The sequence below is a fragment of the Colius striatus genome, chromosome 3 (assembly GCF_028858725.1).
Source record: "Colius striatus isolate bColStr4 chromosome 3, bColStr4.1.hap1, whole genome shotgun sequence".
NCBI classification, from domain to species: domain Eukaryota; kingdom Metazoa; phylum Chordata; class Aves; order Coliiformes; family Coliidae; genus Colius; species Colius striatus.
The window spans coordinates 14,240,569-14,258,376 of NC_084761.1; the positions used below are offsets into that span (position 1 = coordinate 14,240,569).

Consider the following 17,808-nt stretch of genomic DNA (forward strand, 5'->3'; position numbering starts at 1 on the left):
GTGCCGCGGACCGCTCGCCTCGGGGCCGCTTCGGCCGCGCACCGAGGCTGGGGGACGGCGGAGCCTCGGGTATGTTCACGGCGGCGGCTGAGAACCTCCTCCGACAGGCCAGGTACCGGGAGGGGTGCTGGCAGCCCGGGGAGGGGGCTCACATACCGGCGAAGGGGCTCAGGGCTCCCGCGAGAGGGGCTGGGGTCCTGTGGGAGGTACGGGGCCTGCGGCTGGCGGGGGCCGGCCGGCGCTGAGGGGCGAGCTGGGCCTCGGCGCTGCCTCCCCGGCGGCGGAGGGAGCGGGGACTGCGCTGCTCCGGCGCCGGGCTTCCGAGGGCCGCCGGGCTTCCGAGGGCCGCCGGGCTTCCGAGGGCCGCCAGCAGTAGGTCCTGACGGCCACTGCCTCTCGCCAGGGCGGTCCAGGAGGAGGAGCTGCGGAGATTCGCCTCCCGCGTCGCCGCGCTCCTGCAGGTCCCGGAGCCGGGCCCCGAGGCCGTGGACTGTCTCCAGAGGCTGCATCTCACCCTCGCCGCCACCAAGTACCCACGCAAGTGAGTGGCCCTGTGTCTGTCCACTGTTCGCAAGAAGCAGAGTGACTTTCCTACCAGAAAAAAAAAAAGCCAAAACAGAACAGGGAAGCTGGGAGTGTGGGGTTAGTGCTTTAAAAACACACTGTGTTTTGAAAACGCGGAATGCGATAAAAATGTGAAGTCCTCCTTTGCCTTTTTTCCCCTACTGCTAAGCAGTAGGCTTCTGTCTCCTTTGGCAGGAAGACTAGCAAGTGTTGGTGTCACAGACCGCTCCTTTCAAGCTATGCTAAGGAACAGTAGTGAGAAGTGAAGCTGATGAGGCTGATACCAAAGACACAAAGAGGAGAAGAACAGAGCCTCTTTAACAGATAAGATAAACAAATCTTCCTGAGGTAGAGACCCCTTTGCATAGTTAGTATACAAAAAAAATGGGAGGAAAACCCCCTTGGTGTAAACTTTGCACAACTGAAATAAACAAATCTGTGTGCTGCAGGGGAAGGTGGGTGCCAGTCTGCTCAGAGCGTCCCGCTCTGCTGGCTGAGTGACAAAAGCAGAAACTGCAGAAATGACAAAGCTGTGAGTTGTGACTATATACAGACAAACTAAGTTAAAGTCCACATCAGATGACCACCAGCAACCTTTCCCCAGACTCAGTACCCTTGTGTGGAGGTGGTTTTGTAATGTATTAGCATATGCATTAGAATATTCATTTTCTTCATGTATATAATGAGTGTGCTTTTGTGACTCGGGATGTGTGTTAGGAGAGATACCCCATGCACCCAGCACTGTAATAAACCAATGGAGGCTTTCTAAACTGTCAGTGGCTTTGGAGAATTTTCTTAATTACAGTTTTTGGTAACAAGATGACATTATTCAGGGTCAGTGTCAAAGGAGTTCATCCCAAAACCAAGGACTTGCAGGAAATAAATGTTTGAATATTTTCTTGCCTTGCAGTAATGCTTTACTGTGACTCTTGCAGGCTAGATGGCAAGTTTGTGGAACTGTTGCAGACAGTGCTGTGTTCATCCAAGTGCTCTGAGCAGATTCAGGTGTTATGTGCTGCCATCCTGAGAGAGATGTCACCTTGCAATGATCTGATCCTCTCCTGTGATGAGATTGAAGATACAAAGCTCTTGAGCCTGGTGTCCTCCATCCTTTTGGTTCAGGTAAATGATCTATCCAGTCAGAAATCTTCCTTTGTCAATATGGATTTACTTTCTGGTTTTCCCTGTTTGCTGAGCTCAAGGAGAGTAAAAATCAATTGAAATGTTCAAATGTAAAAAAATATACGTAGAACCTACAAAACATGGATGGCACTTCAAAGCTCTCAGTTCTCCATGGAGAAGAAAATATGAGGACCTCGGAGTGCTGCCTACATTGCCTGCCCTCTGGGGAAACAGATGGACATTTTTGTTTTCTACTTCTTCTTTTACTGCTAGTGTGATATAAAATTTTTATGAAACTTCTCATTGTGAGTTTCACTACATGCTTAGAAACGCCTCCTACATTTGTGATTGCTCCTCTGAGTCTCACTTAGCTAGAGGAAATGAAAACAGAGAAACAGAAAACAGTGGCATATGACTTCTGTGCTGCCTTACAGAGCACTTCTCTCCTATATCCAGCCTTGAGACTGTCTTGTGGTTCTACAGCATAAAAACTTACCCCGTGTGTTAGTTTTTGTAAGATTACAATGAAAAGCATGAAGAGATTTTCATCATTTTCTGATGTTACTGAAATTCACTATGTTTTTGGCCATTTCAGTATCACTTCTCTCACATGGGCTGCAGGCTCACTCTTGAAAGCAGCCACACACTTCAGCAGAGCTTTTAAAAACATCTTCTGTGTATTCTCATTTGTCACTGCTTTGGCTGGAAATGACTTTCCTTCTCTCTGCCCCCCCTCCTGCCTCCCTTTGGCTCTGCAAAGCCAATTGTCTTTTTGTAAAGCTTTTGGCTTTCCAGAAAACACAGCCTGTGGTGTGGCTGTAGGAGCTGGAAACCTGACATGGGTTTGAGTTGAGTCAGGTTTTCTTCAGAGTAAGAGGAGATGTTTCAGCAACACACATGAGTAACCCCATCATTTGCAGTGGGCTGCAGCAATGTATCTGTGGGAGGAGTTGGGGTTGTGTCTTCTGTTTTCCTTCACTGCACAGACCCCCATCCTTAAACTTCCTTGTCTGTATGTTGATTTGTTTGATTCACTGACATCTGTTCATGAGAGAAGCACAGAAATTAGCCCCAGTCCCAGGTGAGGTTCACCAATGAAATTCCTCACTGGAAGCTCACCTGCAAGTTCCCAATTCCATCGAGTTACTGGCACAAATCTGACTGTTAGATGGGGAGTGTGGGAGATTGGTGTTTGGTCCCTGCCTTCAGCAGCCAGCTAAGCAGTAGAGAAGGTTTACTCTTTTTTTTGTTGTTGATATTATAACACTCATGGGGAAAGAAAACCTGTCAAAAATCTGGGTCCACCTGTCATCTTTAACAAAGTCATCTTTGACAGAAGGGTTTGACAGGACCTCAGAGCCACAGCTATAACAGCTTCCAAAAGGGGAAGCTGCTTTATTTTCCATCTTGTGAGGATATGGACTAACCAGAGAGCCTTAGAATATGTTAAAACAGTCCATTTTCTGTTTATAAATTTCTAAATTAACAGTTGTCTGATGATTCATACTAACAGACTATTCAAGCTAGAAGACAGACCACATGGGAACTACTTAGCCCTACTATTCTCTGCTCTGGAATTGAGGGATCATAGTGTTTCATTTGAAGATATCCATTGCAGTTGTTAATTTCCACTTCAGATGATGGTTGTCAACAAACCTGTTGCTCCATAAAAATACTCTCCCCTCTTGGAGTCTGTGGATTCACATTGCAGAGGATCTCTGTAAAATGTTGTGAAATAGCCTGTGCTGGTAGTTACCTTTATGTCTGACATTGCAATTGATGCCTGATATGAGAGTTTGTATGGTGTCTTTGGTCTCTGGCATGAGTAGAAGGTTATCTGCCTGGCTTTAACCTCTGCTTTATTTTTAAGGGAAACAAGAAGGCTGAAGTGTCTGCTGTGGGGCAACGTGTTGTAAAAGTCCTTGAAAGAAAACTGCCTGAGGGTCAGAGTGCTCGGTACCTTCTCCCTGTCCTGTCAAATGTCATCAGTCTTGCACCAGAATCTCTAACTGAAGGTAAATATATAGGAAGGGCTGAGATTACCATCTGGCTGTCACCTATATAGTGATGAGAAGGCTCTCTGAAGGCTTTGGCTAGGAGTAGGACTTGGAAACTGCTGTCAGAGTGACACCTCTGCCACAAGGAAGGTGAACTTAGTAGGCAAGGTACACTTCACCACTCAAAAACAAGACTAGGCCTTCCGTTGCTTTGGCCCTATCCTGGGTGTCAGAGTCTCTTCTGTACTGTTCACAGTAATGTACCCTAGCTAAGGTCTCCAGGTACAGTAGGAGTGTGAAATTGTAGCTATCCTGAAAAGTGTCAAGCAAAGTTAGAGACAGAATCAGAGACACGCTTGTGTGTCTGTTCAGGAAAGCAGCAAAACCGACTAGGGGTACTGTTCATAGAGAAGCTGAACTGTGTGGGTAGTGGTGAGCAATGTGACCTGGTGAGTAGGAGAGCATTCCAGGCTTAAAATGGTGAGAGGTTGTGTTGTGAGCAAGAGTCTGTTTCTGGGAGTTCCCTGAGAGGTTTGCGTATGACATGCAGCAGCTTTGGGGAGGATTGTGGACTGGGGTGTTGGGGCTGGCCCAGCAGGCAGGATTACCTGCCTTAGCTTCTGCTTGTTCTCTGCAAGGGATTTCTGCCTTTGTCTGCAGAGCTGAAGCCAGCCACTGCCTGAGTAGATTTGACAGTATTTTTGCACCTTCCTCCTAACAGTGACTGTGGATGGAAACAAAGGAACAAGGGCCTCTTGGCTGATCTGATACTAGAAGTCAGTGGTTCCAGCATTCACTCCCTGACTTTTTTCTGAGTAAACAGGCAAAACAATATGAGATTAACACAGTGACCAGGAGTGAGAAAAGGATACAGAGCTCTGAAATGAGTGTGAGCTTGCCTGGATTCAGAAGTAGTGTGAGGAGAAGTGGAGAGCATCCACCTTGGGGTACCAGTTTTTTTTCCCTGATTGCTGGATCAGAGAGGAAAAGCACAGCAATTGAGGGGCAGCAAGGGTACGTTGCAGAGGCTCCTTCTCTGACCGATCTAGGAATGACCCTGTGACTTCCCTTGTACAGAGCAGACCAATGTAGTCAGTAAGAAGATGACTGACTGGCTGAGGTATGCGAGTATTCAGCAAGGAGTTGCTCAACCCTCTGGAGGCTTCTTCTCCAGTCCCAGAAGCAGACAGGTAAGGGGTGAGTTGCTGTGGCTGTCTCACGAGGGCATTGGTTAGTTACCTGCTGTTTCAAGTTCCTGGAATCAGCTTAGCTCTGAGGAATTAGTAACCTAAAAGTTCCTGCTCTTCCTGGTCCTTTTTGTGGGGTAAGTGGTCAAGACACATAGGAATGCAAAGTAGGGGGATTTATAGCTCCAAGATTTAGGAGTTCTGCTGTAGAGCCAGAGCTTTGATCCTTGAATTAGTTTTGAAAGGAAAGTCTTTTAGTGACTCTGTACTTCAGAGTACAAACTGGTTGCAAATGAGACCTGTATCAGAGAGAGAGGGAAATTCTGGAGTGTTTCAGCTGGGGAAAAGGATCCAACACAGATGGTTTTTCTCTCCCTGGTAAACTGCCCCACAAAACATATGAACAAGGGTTGCTTGTCTCCGTGGGCTCAGCAGTTTGCCCTGCTCTCTCATGTCGCCTCTCCCTGGCAGTCTGACCTGCTGTACCTTTTCTTGCAGCCTGGTCGTGTCACAGAGATGGACGGTGCCGTTGCCACAGACTTCTTCACGGTGCTCTCAGTGGGTCAGTACTACACACAGGACCAGTGGCTCAACATGCAGGCTTTCTCCATGCTGCGAAGTTGGCTGCTGTGCTATGGGGGCACAGCGTCGAAGCCCCCGAGTTCAGGTATGGACTGAAGGGCTGCAGGTCAGTGTGGGTTGCACCCCAAGAGGAGGGCGTGCTCTGAGATGATTTGATGGCTGCACCAGCAACCCAACAAGTGGTAGGAGTATGGACAAGAGTCTTGGACAAGGAGGAGGGGAACTTTGGGAAAGAATATCACAGAACCTCCTTACTGACCCTTCCATATGTCAGTGTCTCTCAGGAGAGACCTGGTCACTCTCTATAACTACCTGACAGGAGGTTGTAGCGAGGTGGAGCCAGTCACTTTTCACAAGTGGTATGACAAGAGGAAATGACTTCAAGTTGTGCCAGGACAGATTTAGATTGGTGATTAGGAAGAACCTTTTCACTGGTTGATAGACAGTGGCACGGGCTGCCCTGGGGCTGGTGGTGTTCCCATCCCTGGAGATATTTAAAAGTCATGTAGGTGAGGTGCTGAGGGCCATGGGTTAGTGGTGGGCTTGGCAGTGTGAGGTGAGGGTTTGGGCTTGATGAGCTGAAATGATTCTAGGATTCTACAAAGAATTAGTCTTTCAACAATTTCTCTGGTTTCAGACAAAACCTTGTGGGTCTCTGAGAAAAAAAGCTCAGGTGGTGGGAGGCAGCAGCTCCTTACTGCTCTCGTAACTCTCCCTTCTTCCCTAGATGCCTTTTCTTCACAGTGCACCCAGGGACAGACAGCTACCTTGCTGTTACTGGGCAGCTCTGTGGGTTATGTTGCCCATGACATTAGCTGATGTGTGCTAACCTTTATTCTGTAGATGACAAATCAGGAATGGACAGGTCTGTTATGTCTGTGGCCTCAACTACATCCACATCCAGTCGGCTGCTTCCCCCAAAGGAGCGTCTGCGGGAGAAAGCCTTTGAGTACTGCCAGCGGCTCATTGAGCAGAGCAACCGGCGTGAGTCTTGCCATGTCCTTGCAGTTCTCCTGGTAGTGCTCTTGAAAATATTTCTGGTTCACTGCCTCTTGGGGCTGGTGTCTCACTCCCTAGAGTCCGCAGCCAGGCTTCTAGGCCTGAGACCTGTGGCAGCTGCTGGTGCAAGTCATTGAGCAGCCCTGAGCTAGGGTGTTGGGAGGGATTTGGAGGTTAAGGTCTGCCTTCTACCCTTGATTTGCATGGGAGGGCTGTGGAACTTCCTTCTTATTAGACCAGAGTTGGGATCAATGTGTGTTCCCACCTTTTCTGAAATCTGGATGAGGCCTTAAACCGACAGCCTGGTGTTCCTGTTTGGACTCAAAGTTTAACTTGAACTCCTTTCTTTGACAGGACCCCTGAAGAAAGATGATGGAGACCTGCAAAAAGCTGTAAGTACACAGGAGTGGGGCTGAAACCCCGGGAGTTCTCGCTTTCTCCATTCTGATCTGACTCTCTGCTGTCCTGCAGTGTCTCATCGAGGCAGTGACAATCATGGACATCATCTGCAAACAGGACTCCTCCTATGTGTACCGTGCAGCCTCCTTCCTGAAAATCCTGCACAGCAGAATCTGTGGGGATGCCACTTATGCCAGGACACTACTGCCCATTGCCCAGTTCTTCCTGAACCACAGTAAGTCATCAGTTCTCACACCCCTTCTTCCACTATCTCCTCTTGCATACTCTCAGCACAGCCTTTTGTCCTGGCAGGGTGCTGTTGCTCTTTAGAGCAACGTAACCCATTAGCTTAGCCCTTGGAGCCCTCAATGGCAGGGCTGCTGGGTGGACTCTACTCAGCAACATGCTGTGTCCTCCCAGGCAAAGTGGCAGCTGTGGACTCCGATGCAATCTACAAACACTTATTCACTGATATCCCAGCTCAGCTCTTCCACAATCCATCACTGGCCTTCGAGTTCATCCAGTTCTGCAAAGACAACAGCCAGCTCTTCACTGAGACCTCCAGCATATTCAGGCAGAGCTTTCCAAATCTCTTCAAGGTACAACTTCCTGGATCATCACAGCAGAGAGCCTGCTGCACGTTTCTTTCTGTTCCCCAAAACTTCTGTTTGCACCCCAGAGTCTTCCATGTGCCTTCATGGCAGTGCCAGGGAGACCACAGGCAAGGACTGTTGGAAATGCAAGTGTGAGTTTGAAGAGGGAATAGGGTGTGATTAGCACAGCCAGGAAAGGAGAGAGACTCTGCATTAGTATTACTGCCAGTGAGTTGGGAAGTGCAGCTTCCACAGTTAGGACGCAGCAGTTTGTTTCTGAAAAATGTTAATAAGTTGCAGCTTGCCAGCCACTGAACCAGCTGCCGGCTGCTTGTGTTCAGTTTCCAGCAGCTTCCCAGGCTTTGACCAAGTCCTCACACTTCTCTGGTTTTGCTTGTCAGAAGTGACTTTCCCTTCCCTGTCCCTTTTGGTCACAGTGTGCAAATCCTCTGGGTGTGTGATGGAGTAGCCAGGGATAGTGCAGCAGTTTGTGCTTGGTCATTACAGTTCCTGGCATGGAACAGCCCACCCCTTATCTCTGAGTTTGTGGACCTTCTCCCATTTCTGCTGGATGCAGGCACGGCCATTGAGATCTTCCATTTGCTGCTTGACCTGCCCTGTTTGACAGCAGCTCTGGACATCCAGCTGAGGTAATGCTACCTTCTCTTTCTCTCGCTTGCTAATCAGGGGCTTGATATTGACCATAGCCTGGTACACGCTTCTCTGAGCCTCAGCTGCCCTCAGGCTTCTGCTGTCACAGAACAAGAGGCATCTGCTACAGTCAGGCTGACACAAAGCTGCACAGATGTCACCCTAGTTTTCCTAGTAATGTGCAATGCATGGGAGGAGAAGGTGACTGGCTCTCACATTTCTGTACTGAGCTATCTTTGGGGTTCAAGAAGCTGTTGTCCTTCCTCTCTCCATATTCAGCTCCAAATGGCTGCTGCATCCTGGAGTGTCTGCCGTGAGCCACCACCTCAACATGGAGGTGTGAGCTGCTTGGTCTTCCCTCTTCTTTTATCCCTCTCTTCTGACTTTGGAGGTGTACAAAGATTTCTCTGAGGTCATTAGGAACTGTGAGTCTCCAGAGAAATGGGATAGGACTGGGACTGGCTCTCACTGCTGTACCTCTGCTCTTCTTTGTCTTCCTTCACATTAGCATCTCTGAACTGCTTAGAAAAGGGAATCATCCTAGAGGCAAGGTGGTGTTGGGCTTCGGTGACTGAGGGATTTGGAGTGACATTTTCCTCTTTCCCAAGAGTGATACAGAAACAAATCTGGAACTATTGCCTGAGCTTGGGGAATCTGAGCTTGTAATTTCTGTCATGGCTCTCTGGCTTCCAGAGGGTCTGGATTAGACCAACCTGCTGTTCCTGTTTTAGTGGAAAGGGAGTTATTGCATTGTTCAGGATTGCAGCTATGCCCTGGCCCATTCTCACAGTGCTGCAGCACGTTCTGTGTGTGCCTCCTGCTAGGTCAGCTGCTCTTCCTGCCTGCGAGAAGGCTGCCAGCGAACCAGCCTCTGCTCTGGAAGCCTTTCGCCACCCCCTCTACAGGAGCACGTTCCAGTATCTCCTCCGCACCAAGTCTGCTCCTGAGGATGCCCCAGAGAGGTAGGAGGCTGCTGAGGGAGACTGGCCCCGGGGTTTGGTTCAGCCATCCAGCTCTGGGAGGCAGCCCTGGTGTTACTGGCAATGACGTGGCCACGCTCAGCTGGGCTCAGGTGGGTTTGATCATCCCTCTGTTGGCTTTCCCAAGCACTCGGGTGCCTTGGTGGAGGTAGGGAAGGGCAGCCAGGAGAGTGGCTGGGAACAAGCCTTCACCAGTCATTTTTGTGTTACACACAGGCTGATCGTGGTTCGGCAGTTGCTGGGATCCCTGGCCAGCAGCCCCAGGGTCGTGCAATGTGCAGAGACTGTCCCTGTCTTACTGGAGCTGTTTTTCAGGGTGGTGGCAGAGGTAGGCCCTTTGGGGGGAGTTTGGCTCCCAGTTGTGTCACAGGGATCTCTTGTTCCATGAAGAGCAGTTGTAGAAGCAAAAATGTTAACATACTGCAGCTTCAACAGAGGGGTGCATGAGAGGAGGATAGGATGGTCCAGTACTGGCATGAACCAGCATTGAGCTGGCTACCTATCTAGAGAAGGAGAAAAGCTCCATGGTGCAGTGTCACTCTTCACTCCATTCTCTTAGCCAGCTGTAAAGGAAATGGGTGAGAGCAGAATGAGTGCCTGGTGCTTGCTTTGTGCACTGCTTCCCTCTTGCTAGGTCAGGTTTCTATGCCAGCCTAGTCCTCTCTGGCTGGTTAGCTTGTTTTTTGGTGCTGGAAGTCAGTGGTGTTGCTGGAACAAGGGCTGGTTTTCAGTTTGCAGATGGGCCATTGATAAACCAGCTGGTGGTGCTGCTGCTGCAGAGGAGCTACCAGCTCTACGAGATCCCAGCGTTTAAAGATGATGTGTACAGGTGAGAAGGGACAGGAGGCCCAGCCACACTCCCAGCCCTTCCACAGGCTGCAACTTGGCATCTCAGGGCACCTCAGGAGCCTTCTCAGTTGTGGCACAGCCCCTGCTGAGACACATCTATAGAGGGTACAAAATGGGGACTTCACCTTCAGCCCCACTGGAAAGATCCTGAGCATACAATTGTTCCTGGGGTGGTGCTGAGCTCCTCGCCTGTAGTCTGAGCTCTGCCCATCACTCTCCTCCAGGGTGCTGAGCTCGCAGCTGGTGATGCTCTGCAGGCTGCGCCCCGCGCTCGTCGTGGAACTGTCCACAGAGATTCTGGAGTTCGCAGGAACAATCAGCAACATCCAGAACAAGGAGGCCATCTTCACCCACCTGGTACGCAGGGCCTGCCTGCTTCAGCCACGGGCTGCTCCTCACCTTCCCTTTCCTCCTCATCTCTGCCCTACCAGGCACTAATCGGATTTGCTGTTCCCTAAAAATGGCTGGATTCCTTTTCTTCTGCTTGCCCTGAGCACATCTGCCTTTGCTTCAGGTCTGGGCTATTGGGGAGTACCTGTCTGTGGCCTATGACAAGCGCTGCACTGTGGAGCAAGTCACCAGGTTCTTTGAGACTCTGGAGGCCATGCTGTTCGAAATGACCCAGCTGAGACCCCTGGGCAGCACCCCCAGCTACGCACCCCGAGCCATCAGCGTCCTCATGGCCACCTTGACCAAGCTGGCAACTCGCAGCCAGGACTTGATCCCCAGGTGAGGAGGGGGAGTGGGGAAGGGCAGGGGGCTGGAATGTGCAGATCTCATGGGTCCAAACACAGATGTTTGCTAGTGTCAAATAACAGCTTGGCAACTGGTGGAACCTGAAACTGAAACTGGAGAGAGAAAGCAAGCTGTGGAGGCCCACAGTCTGGGGAAGTGGGATTCATCTGCTGACTCTGTGCATCAGGAGGAGAGGTTGGGTAGCATTTGGTGTTCATCTGCAAGAGAGTCTTTCAGAGTACACAGTCTTTACTTGATGACCTTGCTGGATGCGACAGTTCTGCCAGCTGATATCCACGTCCTTCTCTTCTGCAGAGTGTCCATGTTCCTGTCCAAGATGAGGACGTTTGTGCAGAGCCCTGCTGTCACCTCTGTTTACCGTGAGGAGGACCTTGAGCAGCTCCTTATCCGGGCAACAGAGCTCATGAACCTCCTGAAGATGCCAAGCGTGGCTCAGTTTGTCTTCACGTCACCCACAGACGTGGCCAGGACACGGTTTCAGAGAGAGGTGAACGACTCCCTCCCTTTTGCCCTGAGGATAGTGACCCGTCTCCTAGAGCCAACTCCTGGCTTCATGCCAGGGTGAGGCCATGAGGTTTCTGAGAGGCTCCAGCCTCTCTTGTAACTCCTCGGGCACTGCTGACACTCAGGACTGAGAACCTGCTCTGAACTGGAAATGGGGAACAAATGACTGTGAACGAAACAGAAAACAGGAATAAGTAGAGCTGAGGCTGCTCTTCTGGTCTAAGGCTCTTTGTGTTTCTGTCTCCTAGTGCCTGTTGCTTTTCTATCTCCTAAGCTTGTCTTATCTCTCCCTGGCCAGTATGGACTGAAAATCCCAGTGGATTTGTGTGAACGTGGCAGGAGAGTGAATGCATCCATTAATACCTTGCCAGCACACCGTGTCGCTTTGGAGACATAATTCTTCCCTCCCCTCCTCTGGCTTGTTTCTCCCTCCCTTTTGCCCTCACTGCCCCTGGCAACGTGTGTGCTGCTTTGATTGCCTCTGCTTGCAGCAGATCAGCCGAACAAACACCCGTGCAAGGCAGAGAAAGCAGAAGGGACTCCATTAAGTCTGTGGTGAGCCCTCGCTGCTACTCTGCCTTACCCTCAGAGTGAAGGTGTTGAGCTCCAAGAGACAGCTGCCAGACTCGAGCTTAGATTGATCAATCCAGTTTATTGTTGACACCAAGAGCATTTCTTAACATACACCAGCCCCGTGTCAAACAGGCGCCGTGCGCATTCCGTGCCCGCGCCAGACCTTGATCCACATTTGAGCTGTACAGTATTAACAAAGGGGGGAAGTCAGTCTGTGCTGCTGCTCCTCCCGGGAGAAGCAAGCCCTCGTGCACATTAGCAAGTAGCAGGGGTTATTTACAGTCAACACCTGACTGCCTCGTGAGCAACATACAGCTCTGAGGCTATGTCCCACCCAGGGGGCACCTGGAGAGTCAGGCTCAGTGGGGAGCCGGGGGTTGTGCTGGTACCACTGGAACTTGCCCAGGTGCAGCACTTACCCAGTGCTGTGTGGTGCTAACCAAGCCTCCCTCAGAGCCCTGGCTCCTGGGCAGAGGAGAGTAAGGAGTGCATGCAGTTTGCCATAGGGCTTTAGGCAGCCCCATTTCCTGTCCTACAAACCTGCTGAGCTACAGGGAGGATAAAAGACCAACACACCTACTCGGTTCAAAGTCGAGTGAATCACCAGGAGCCCCTTGTGGCCCCGAGCCTTGGCTCATCTGCCTGCTGCAGCAAGGGATGCACTGCTCCCAGTTCCTGCTGGGGCAGCCCCCTGGGCCAGTTGACTTCAGCATGGCCTAGCAGAAAAGCAAGGCACTGTTGTCTCAGCGAAGGTGCTTTGTCCATCATGCCCTAAAAAAGGCATGCCAGGCTGCACTGAAATCCAGTAATGGAGTGTTTTCACTGCCTGGATTATTTTGACATCTTCCTCCTTCTGCAAAGTGCAAGGCTAAGCAAACAATATTACAGCAGTGAGGCTTAATTAAGGCCAACCTTGTTAAGCATCCCTTTTTTAGCATCACAATCCTGGGAGTGCTGCTGTTGTGAGATGCCATGTGAGTCTCTGAGTTGCTGCCAGAGCCGAGGTCCCGCTGGTTTAAGCGCAGGGTGTGATTCAGGGCTTTGTGGCAGGCTATTTTCAGAGAGGTCAGCTAAAGTAGGCCTCAGTATCTGTCTATATGTGGAAATCAGGTCAGGTTTATCCCATTAATGTTGCTGAGCGCAGAGGGAGGAGTGGTGGGGCAGGGGAGCACCAGCCGCAGTGTGGAGCTGCTGTCCCAGCACATCACCGCTGCAGACCCACCCTCCAGAAGGAGCCTTTGCTGCCCATCATCACCCCTCAGAATGTCAGCAGTGTGCACTCCTGAGATGCTCTGAGCTGGCCAGGAAACACAGTGGCGGTGCCAGGTGGAGGAGAGGGCCAGGAGGCGGTGCCAAGATGTCGTTTTTCTGCCTGGGCCAGTGAAGGGCTGGCACTGCATGCTGCTGGGCTCACTCAGGTTCCTGGTGGCACAAACCCACCATCCCCAGTTCGTAGGGACCAAGGGCAGGCACAGAAGCGCTAACCTGGCCATAGCCCCTTGGAGAGGGCAACAGCTCCTGTGTGAGGAAATTCTCTGCTGGGTCAGTCCTGGGGGCTTTCTGCTAAGGATCATGGTGCCAGAGCCAGGCAATAAATCTGCTGCATGAGCAAGGGTAACAGTCTTTTTTCTTCAAGGGACTCTACCCAGGAGTGGCAGGGAACTGTTGGTGGTGTCAGCCCTCTGCTGTAGCTGTGTCCCACCTCAAAGCCAGGCTGGGCTATGCAATGGTAGCCCAGCAGCAGAAAGGTGCCTGACTTAGGGTCTGGCATCAGGGAACCTTAACCCTAGCAATGCATCCTGCTTGGAATCCTGAGTGTTTGTGCTGCCTTTACCACCCTCAGAGCTGGGCACCCTTTTCCAGCCTGATGTGCCAGCACTTCACGTGGCCACTGCCACAGCGAAGCCCAGGCCTGCCCCACATGCTGATCTTTAAATCCCAAAGGTGTTTCAAGCCTTCTGCCTGCCAGTGTGAAGGACCACGCCGGGCTGCCAGCCTGGAGGAATGGAGGAACCTGCCTGCAGTCCCTGTGGGAAGAGCATCCCCTTCCTGCCCCCTGCCAGAGGGGACAAAGGACCAGGAAAGCTGCTGAGAAGGATGACAGGGTATAAGGTGAGGCCAGGGCAATGGATCAGGAATGGTGCTCCCAGCCAGTGCAGCGGGAGAAGCGTGCAGCACCCTTGCGTGTCCTTTCATCCACTGCAGCAGAGGGGCAAGGTGTCAAAAAGCAAATTGAGGGCAATGGTGGAGTTCTGGTCCTCCCTGTTGTGCTCCAGCCTCCTCGAGGTCAGCCTTAACCAGAGCTGCACCCACCAGCTGCTGCAGAAGGACTCTTGTACCACAAGGACTAGGAGGAAGAGAAGCTGGAACTGATTTTTTTGGCTATTTCCATGTCCGATTTGGCAACCAGAAAACGGAGCTTCTTCCCCCCGGAGCGGATGAGGTCCACTGCACTGCAAAGAGGGGCAACAGGGACCAGGGTGAACCCCAGCTCCCTGCAGGCTGGCAGCCCCCCAGGAGCCTGCTGGGCCCCAGGCCACACACCCCCCATTTGCCAAACACTGCACTATCTGCTCTCTGCTTGCTCAGCATCACAGGCGGGGGACTGTTTCTCTTCTGCCTGGAGCTTCACGGACAGCCTGACCTCCACGTAAATGCTGCCAGGCCAAGGGCTGAGAGGCCCTGAGCTGCTGTGCCCCGTGGGCAACTGGGTGCGAGCTGCCTTTGAGACACAGCCTGGGGCAGGAGGGGGCTGGAGCAGCTCTGCATTACCGACACCCACCTCTGGGGCTCTCGTTTGTTTCCTAAACGTGCTCTCCAGCCTTTGCTCCCCCATCCCGTCTTCCACACCCCTCCACTCAGCAGCCTTCCTCCCTTTCCTGGGCTGGTCTCTCCCCTCTGCAGCTTACCCGTACCGCAGCATCCTCTGCATTGCTGGCCGGGACTGCAGCACCGGGGACTCGGAAAAACAGCTGCAAACCTGGCCTTGAGCAGTAAGTGCCCCCGGTGCCGGCAGCAGATGGGGCGCGACTCACCTTTGATAGTCGGCGCCGATGAGGCTGGTGCCGTTGACAGCGAGGATGCGGTCTCCCAGGGCCAGCCGCCCGTCGGCTGCCGCCGGGCCGTCCGCGATCAGCGTGCGGATGTAGATCCCCGGGGCGCAGAGCGGCGTGTGCTGGGGCGGGGAAAGGCAGTGAGCGAGCGGCCGCCGAGGGCCTGAGGTCCCAAGCGGCCGAGCTGCCCGGGCAGGGTGGCTGTGCCCCGTGGCTCGCAGCCAAGCCGTGCCAGCTGGGACCCTGTGGGTGCTGGGGAACTTGATGGATGGGTGCTGGGGCCAGTGTCACAAACAGTAAAAAGAAGGAAATGCAGATCCTCAGGCTTATATCAACTAATGCACGGAAAGGACAGGTGGCACCAATCTCTTTGTGTTCAATTTCATCAAGAGTAAAGCATCGTTAGCCTGCAGCCGTCCAGGGTCAGGGGCTCTTTGCTCCCGCTGTCCCAGGGGCTGGGTGATGCTCTGTTTCCTACTGAGTAACGCTCGGCCGTGAAAGGCTGCTTCGTAAGAGGCTCCACCACACCTCGGCCAGGCTGCAAAGCCACCTCCTGCAATGCATGCTGACGCTGGCAGAGCAGTTCTGGCACCCCTGAACTGAACCCTCCCTGCTCCCCTCCGCCTCCCTCACCATCTGCTGAAGGGTGGAGGAACGACCTCAGCTGAGTCACCTCCTTTCCACAACAGCCCTGACCCTGTTTGCTCTCTCCAGCTGCAGGACAGCTGTGATGGACTTTGCATGCATGGCACAGCGACCCAGGAGCAGAGATCTGCTTCCCCCCTGAGAGATGGTTCTCTGTTTCATTTTCCCCAGGAGAAGCAGCCTAGTCCTTGTGGGAAGCCATTAGCTTCTTTGCTGGGGTTTTCTTGGAGTGTAAAATGTGTCCCATGTCCCACTGCAGCTATTTCAGGACGGATCCTGCCACCAGTGAGAACTCACCAAGCCATCGATCAGCCCCATCCCCAGCCCAATGGGTCCTCTCTCCAGCTCCACCACGAAGACGTAGCAGAAGTCATCGGTGGCAGAGCTGCGGCTGGAAGACTCTGGTGTGGGGTAGTCATAGGGGGTCGGTGAGCATCCTGGCAGCAGAGAGACCAACTCTGGCTCTGGTATCACCCAGACCAGCCTCACAACCTCCCACGGAAACCTACCCCCACAAAACCCCATCGAAGCTCATCTTGGGTAGCCCCAGGCTAGTTTTCTGCCAGGGCAGGAGCTGGACAAGATGCTTCGTGTGCTCTCACCTGCTTTGTCCAGGCACCGACAAGTCCCCACAGGAACCATGTATGAGGGGAGAGCTGCACAGGAGAAGAGCAGCAACTCCCCCTGTCCCCCCATGCTGTACCCCAGAGCAGATTAGTGCCTGCTCTCAGTACCTTCAGGAGTGCTGCCTTTGGTGCCAGTCGTCCCACTGCGCCGCGGCTCCTGCAGCCCCTTCCCGGTGCCCTGTGGGGACTCCAGGGGCCCGGAGTCGAAGTTGAGGGGAGTGGTGGGGGGTGTCAGCAGGCAGGAGGGGTCTGTGGGTGCTGGGCTGGCCCTGAGGGCCGGACCCCGGCCCAGCTGCAGCTGCTTCAGCTTCTCCTGGAGCTGCGGCTCATCAGGGTGCTGGCAGGGGCTGCCGTTGGTGGCCAGGCAGAGCGGGGGGCTGCCCTCTGGCCCCCCACAGCCCCCCAGGGAGCAGTGGTCCTCCTGGGCAATGGTGCTCCCTAGAGCAGCAGCCGGGCTCTCGCTCGCCTCCAGCACATCTGGCGTCTCTTTCTTAAGAAGGAGAAAAACGCTCTGTGGGACACCCTGTGTGTGCTTCCCACGCCCAGCCTGCACCCCACCAGCAGCCAGCTGCCCACCCCAGCCACAGCCTTGGCAATGCAGACACTGCCAGCGCTTCTCCTGCCTGCCCAGTGCAGCTCCCACACCCCGGGTTTGTGGCCAGGGCCATGCTGGGGATGCTCAGAGCTAATCAAGGTGACTCCGGTCATGTCCCTGCTGGGAGATCTCACTGGAGAGGGGCACCAGGGGAGCACAGCTCCTATGTGACTCCAGAGGTGATGGGAGGGGCAGCGGTGCCTGTGGGTGTTGCAGTCAATGGGGACAGGGTGGAAGAGAAGGAAACCTGCTGGAGGGACATCCCCCCCAGGGAGCTGGGGACAAATGACAGTTGAGTTTGGCACCTGCAGCACATCTCGCCCTTGCTGTGCTTTGCAGGCACTTTGCTAATGAGTGTTGTGGAGGCCTGCCTTCCTCCCTCCTCCCCATTAACAAGATTGCTGGGACGAGCCTGTCCTTCCAGCTCACCTTCCCACACCCCCCGGGCTGGGGGATTAGCAGCACTAATCCCTCCAGCTGCCCCACGGGAGCCATCACCACAGCTCCGGGCTGCAGACAAGGGCAGCAAGCCCTTGGTGCTGGGCTCGGAGGGGTCTCCGGAGGGACCCAAGACCCTCCTGCCCACCCAGGCGTGGAACAGCCCCTCTGTGGGGTACAGACTACCTTTGAGGGTGCTGAGCCTGGCCCCTCACTGGCATGGGGGCTCTTGCTCTGCAGGCTCCAGAGGAAGTGGCGGATGTAGAGGAGGTGCCGGTAGATGTTGTCGTCCAACGTCTCCACCTCCAGGTCCACTTTGAAGCCCCCGCTGGGCAGGATGATGGGTGGGTGGTTGTCAAAGGACTCCAGCATCTCATCTGAAAGGCAGAGGGAGGGAAGGAGGTTTGTGCTGGCCCAGGGTGCATCCTGCTTCTGCCTCCCACCTCTTGGCTATGTGTGGTCTCCCATCCATGATTAGGAACCCAGTTTGCTGTGAGGCAGCAGCATTCCTCACTTGGGAAGGCAGACAGAGCCCCAAGCCCTTCTGAGTGTGCTTTGCATCCATTGCAATACCCAAGTTGCAGCGCCACGGTTATTCCTGATGGCTGCAGTTACTACAGGAGCCCCAGGGAAGGGAGGGGAATTGGTTTGTACAGAAAAGCTTGAGGGGATCCTGTGGAGCAGAGTGACCGGAG

The 17,808-nt window shown here is 53.2% G+C and overlaps 2 protein-coding genes across 4 annotated transcripts in view; one reads left to right on the forward strand and one right to left on the reverse strand.

Moving 5' to 3' along the window:
- Positions 1–13,761, forward strand: AP5Z1 (adaptor related protein complex 5 subunit zeta 1). Of its 3 annotated transcripts, none has more exons than XM_061992752.1 (17): positions 1–112; positions 404–541; positions 1,500–1,686; positions 3,557–3,701; positions 4,761–4,873; positions 5,369–5,537; positions 6,296–6,436; positions 6,806–6,843; positions 6,923–7,085; positions 7,271–7,449; positions 7,951–8,093; positions 8,919–9,056; positions 9,291–9,402; positions 9,806–9,903; positions 10,148–10,280; positions 10,438–10,652; positions 10,974–13,761. In XM_061992752.1, the coding sequence occupies exons 1-17, from the start codon at positions 72–74 to the stop codon at positions 11,242–11,244; spliced, it is 2,424 nt and encodes an 807-aa protein (XP_061848736.1). In that variant the 5' UTR covers positions 1–71; the 3' UTR covers positions 11,245–13,761. The 3 variants fall into 3 exon arrangements, with proteins under 3 accessions (XP_061848736.1, XP_061848737.1, XP_061848738.1); XM_061992754.1 differs by having other exon boundaries at positions 20–69; XM_061992753.1 differs by lacking the exons at positions 8,919–9,056; positions 9,291–9,402; positions 9,806–9,903.
- RADIL (Rap associating with DIL domain) overlaps positions 11,835–17,808 on the reverse strand; it is an 18,212-nt gene continuing 12,238 nt past the window's right edge. Inside the window, 5 exon segments of the mRNA XM_061992751.1 lie at positions 11,835–14,209; positions 14,792–14,931; positions 15,752–15,891; positions 16,189–16,570; positions 17,300–17,490. Coding sequence (XP_061848735.1) covers positions 14,104–14,209; positions 14,792–14,931; positions 15,752–15,891; positions 16,189–16,570; positions 17,300–17,490 — 959 coding nt within the window. The 3' untranslated portion in view covers positions 11,835–14,103.

Bases quoted from the DNA above. Each gene is read 5' to 3' on its own strand.
- AP5Z1 (XM_061992752.1), top strand. From the start codon at position 72: ATGTTCACGGCGGCGGCTGAGAACCTCCTCCGACAGGCCAG. The intron at 1,687-3,556 runs GTAAATGATCTA...TTTATTTTTAAG, and splicing joins CCTCCATCCTTTTGGTTCAG to GGAAACAAGAAGGCTGAAGT. The intron at 6,844-6,922 runs GTAAGTACACAG...GCTGTCCTGCAG, and splicing joins ATGGAGACCTGCAAAAAGCT to TGTCTCATCGAGGCAGTGAC.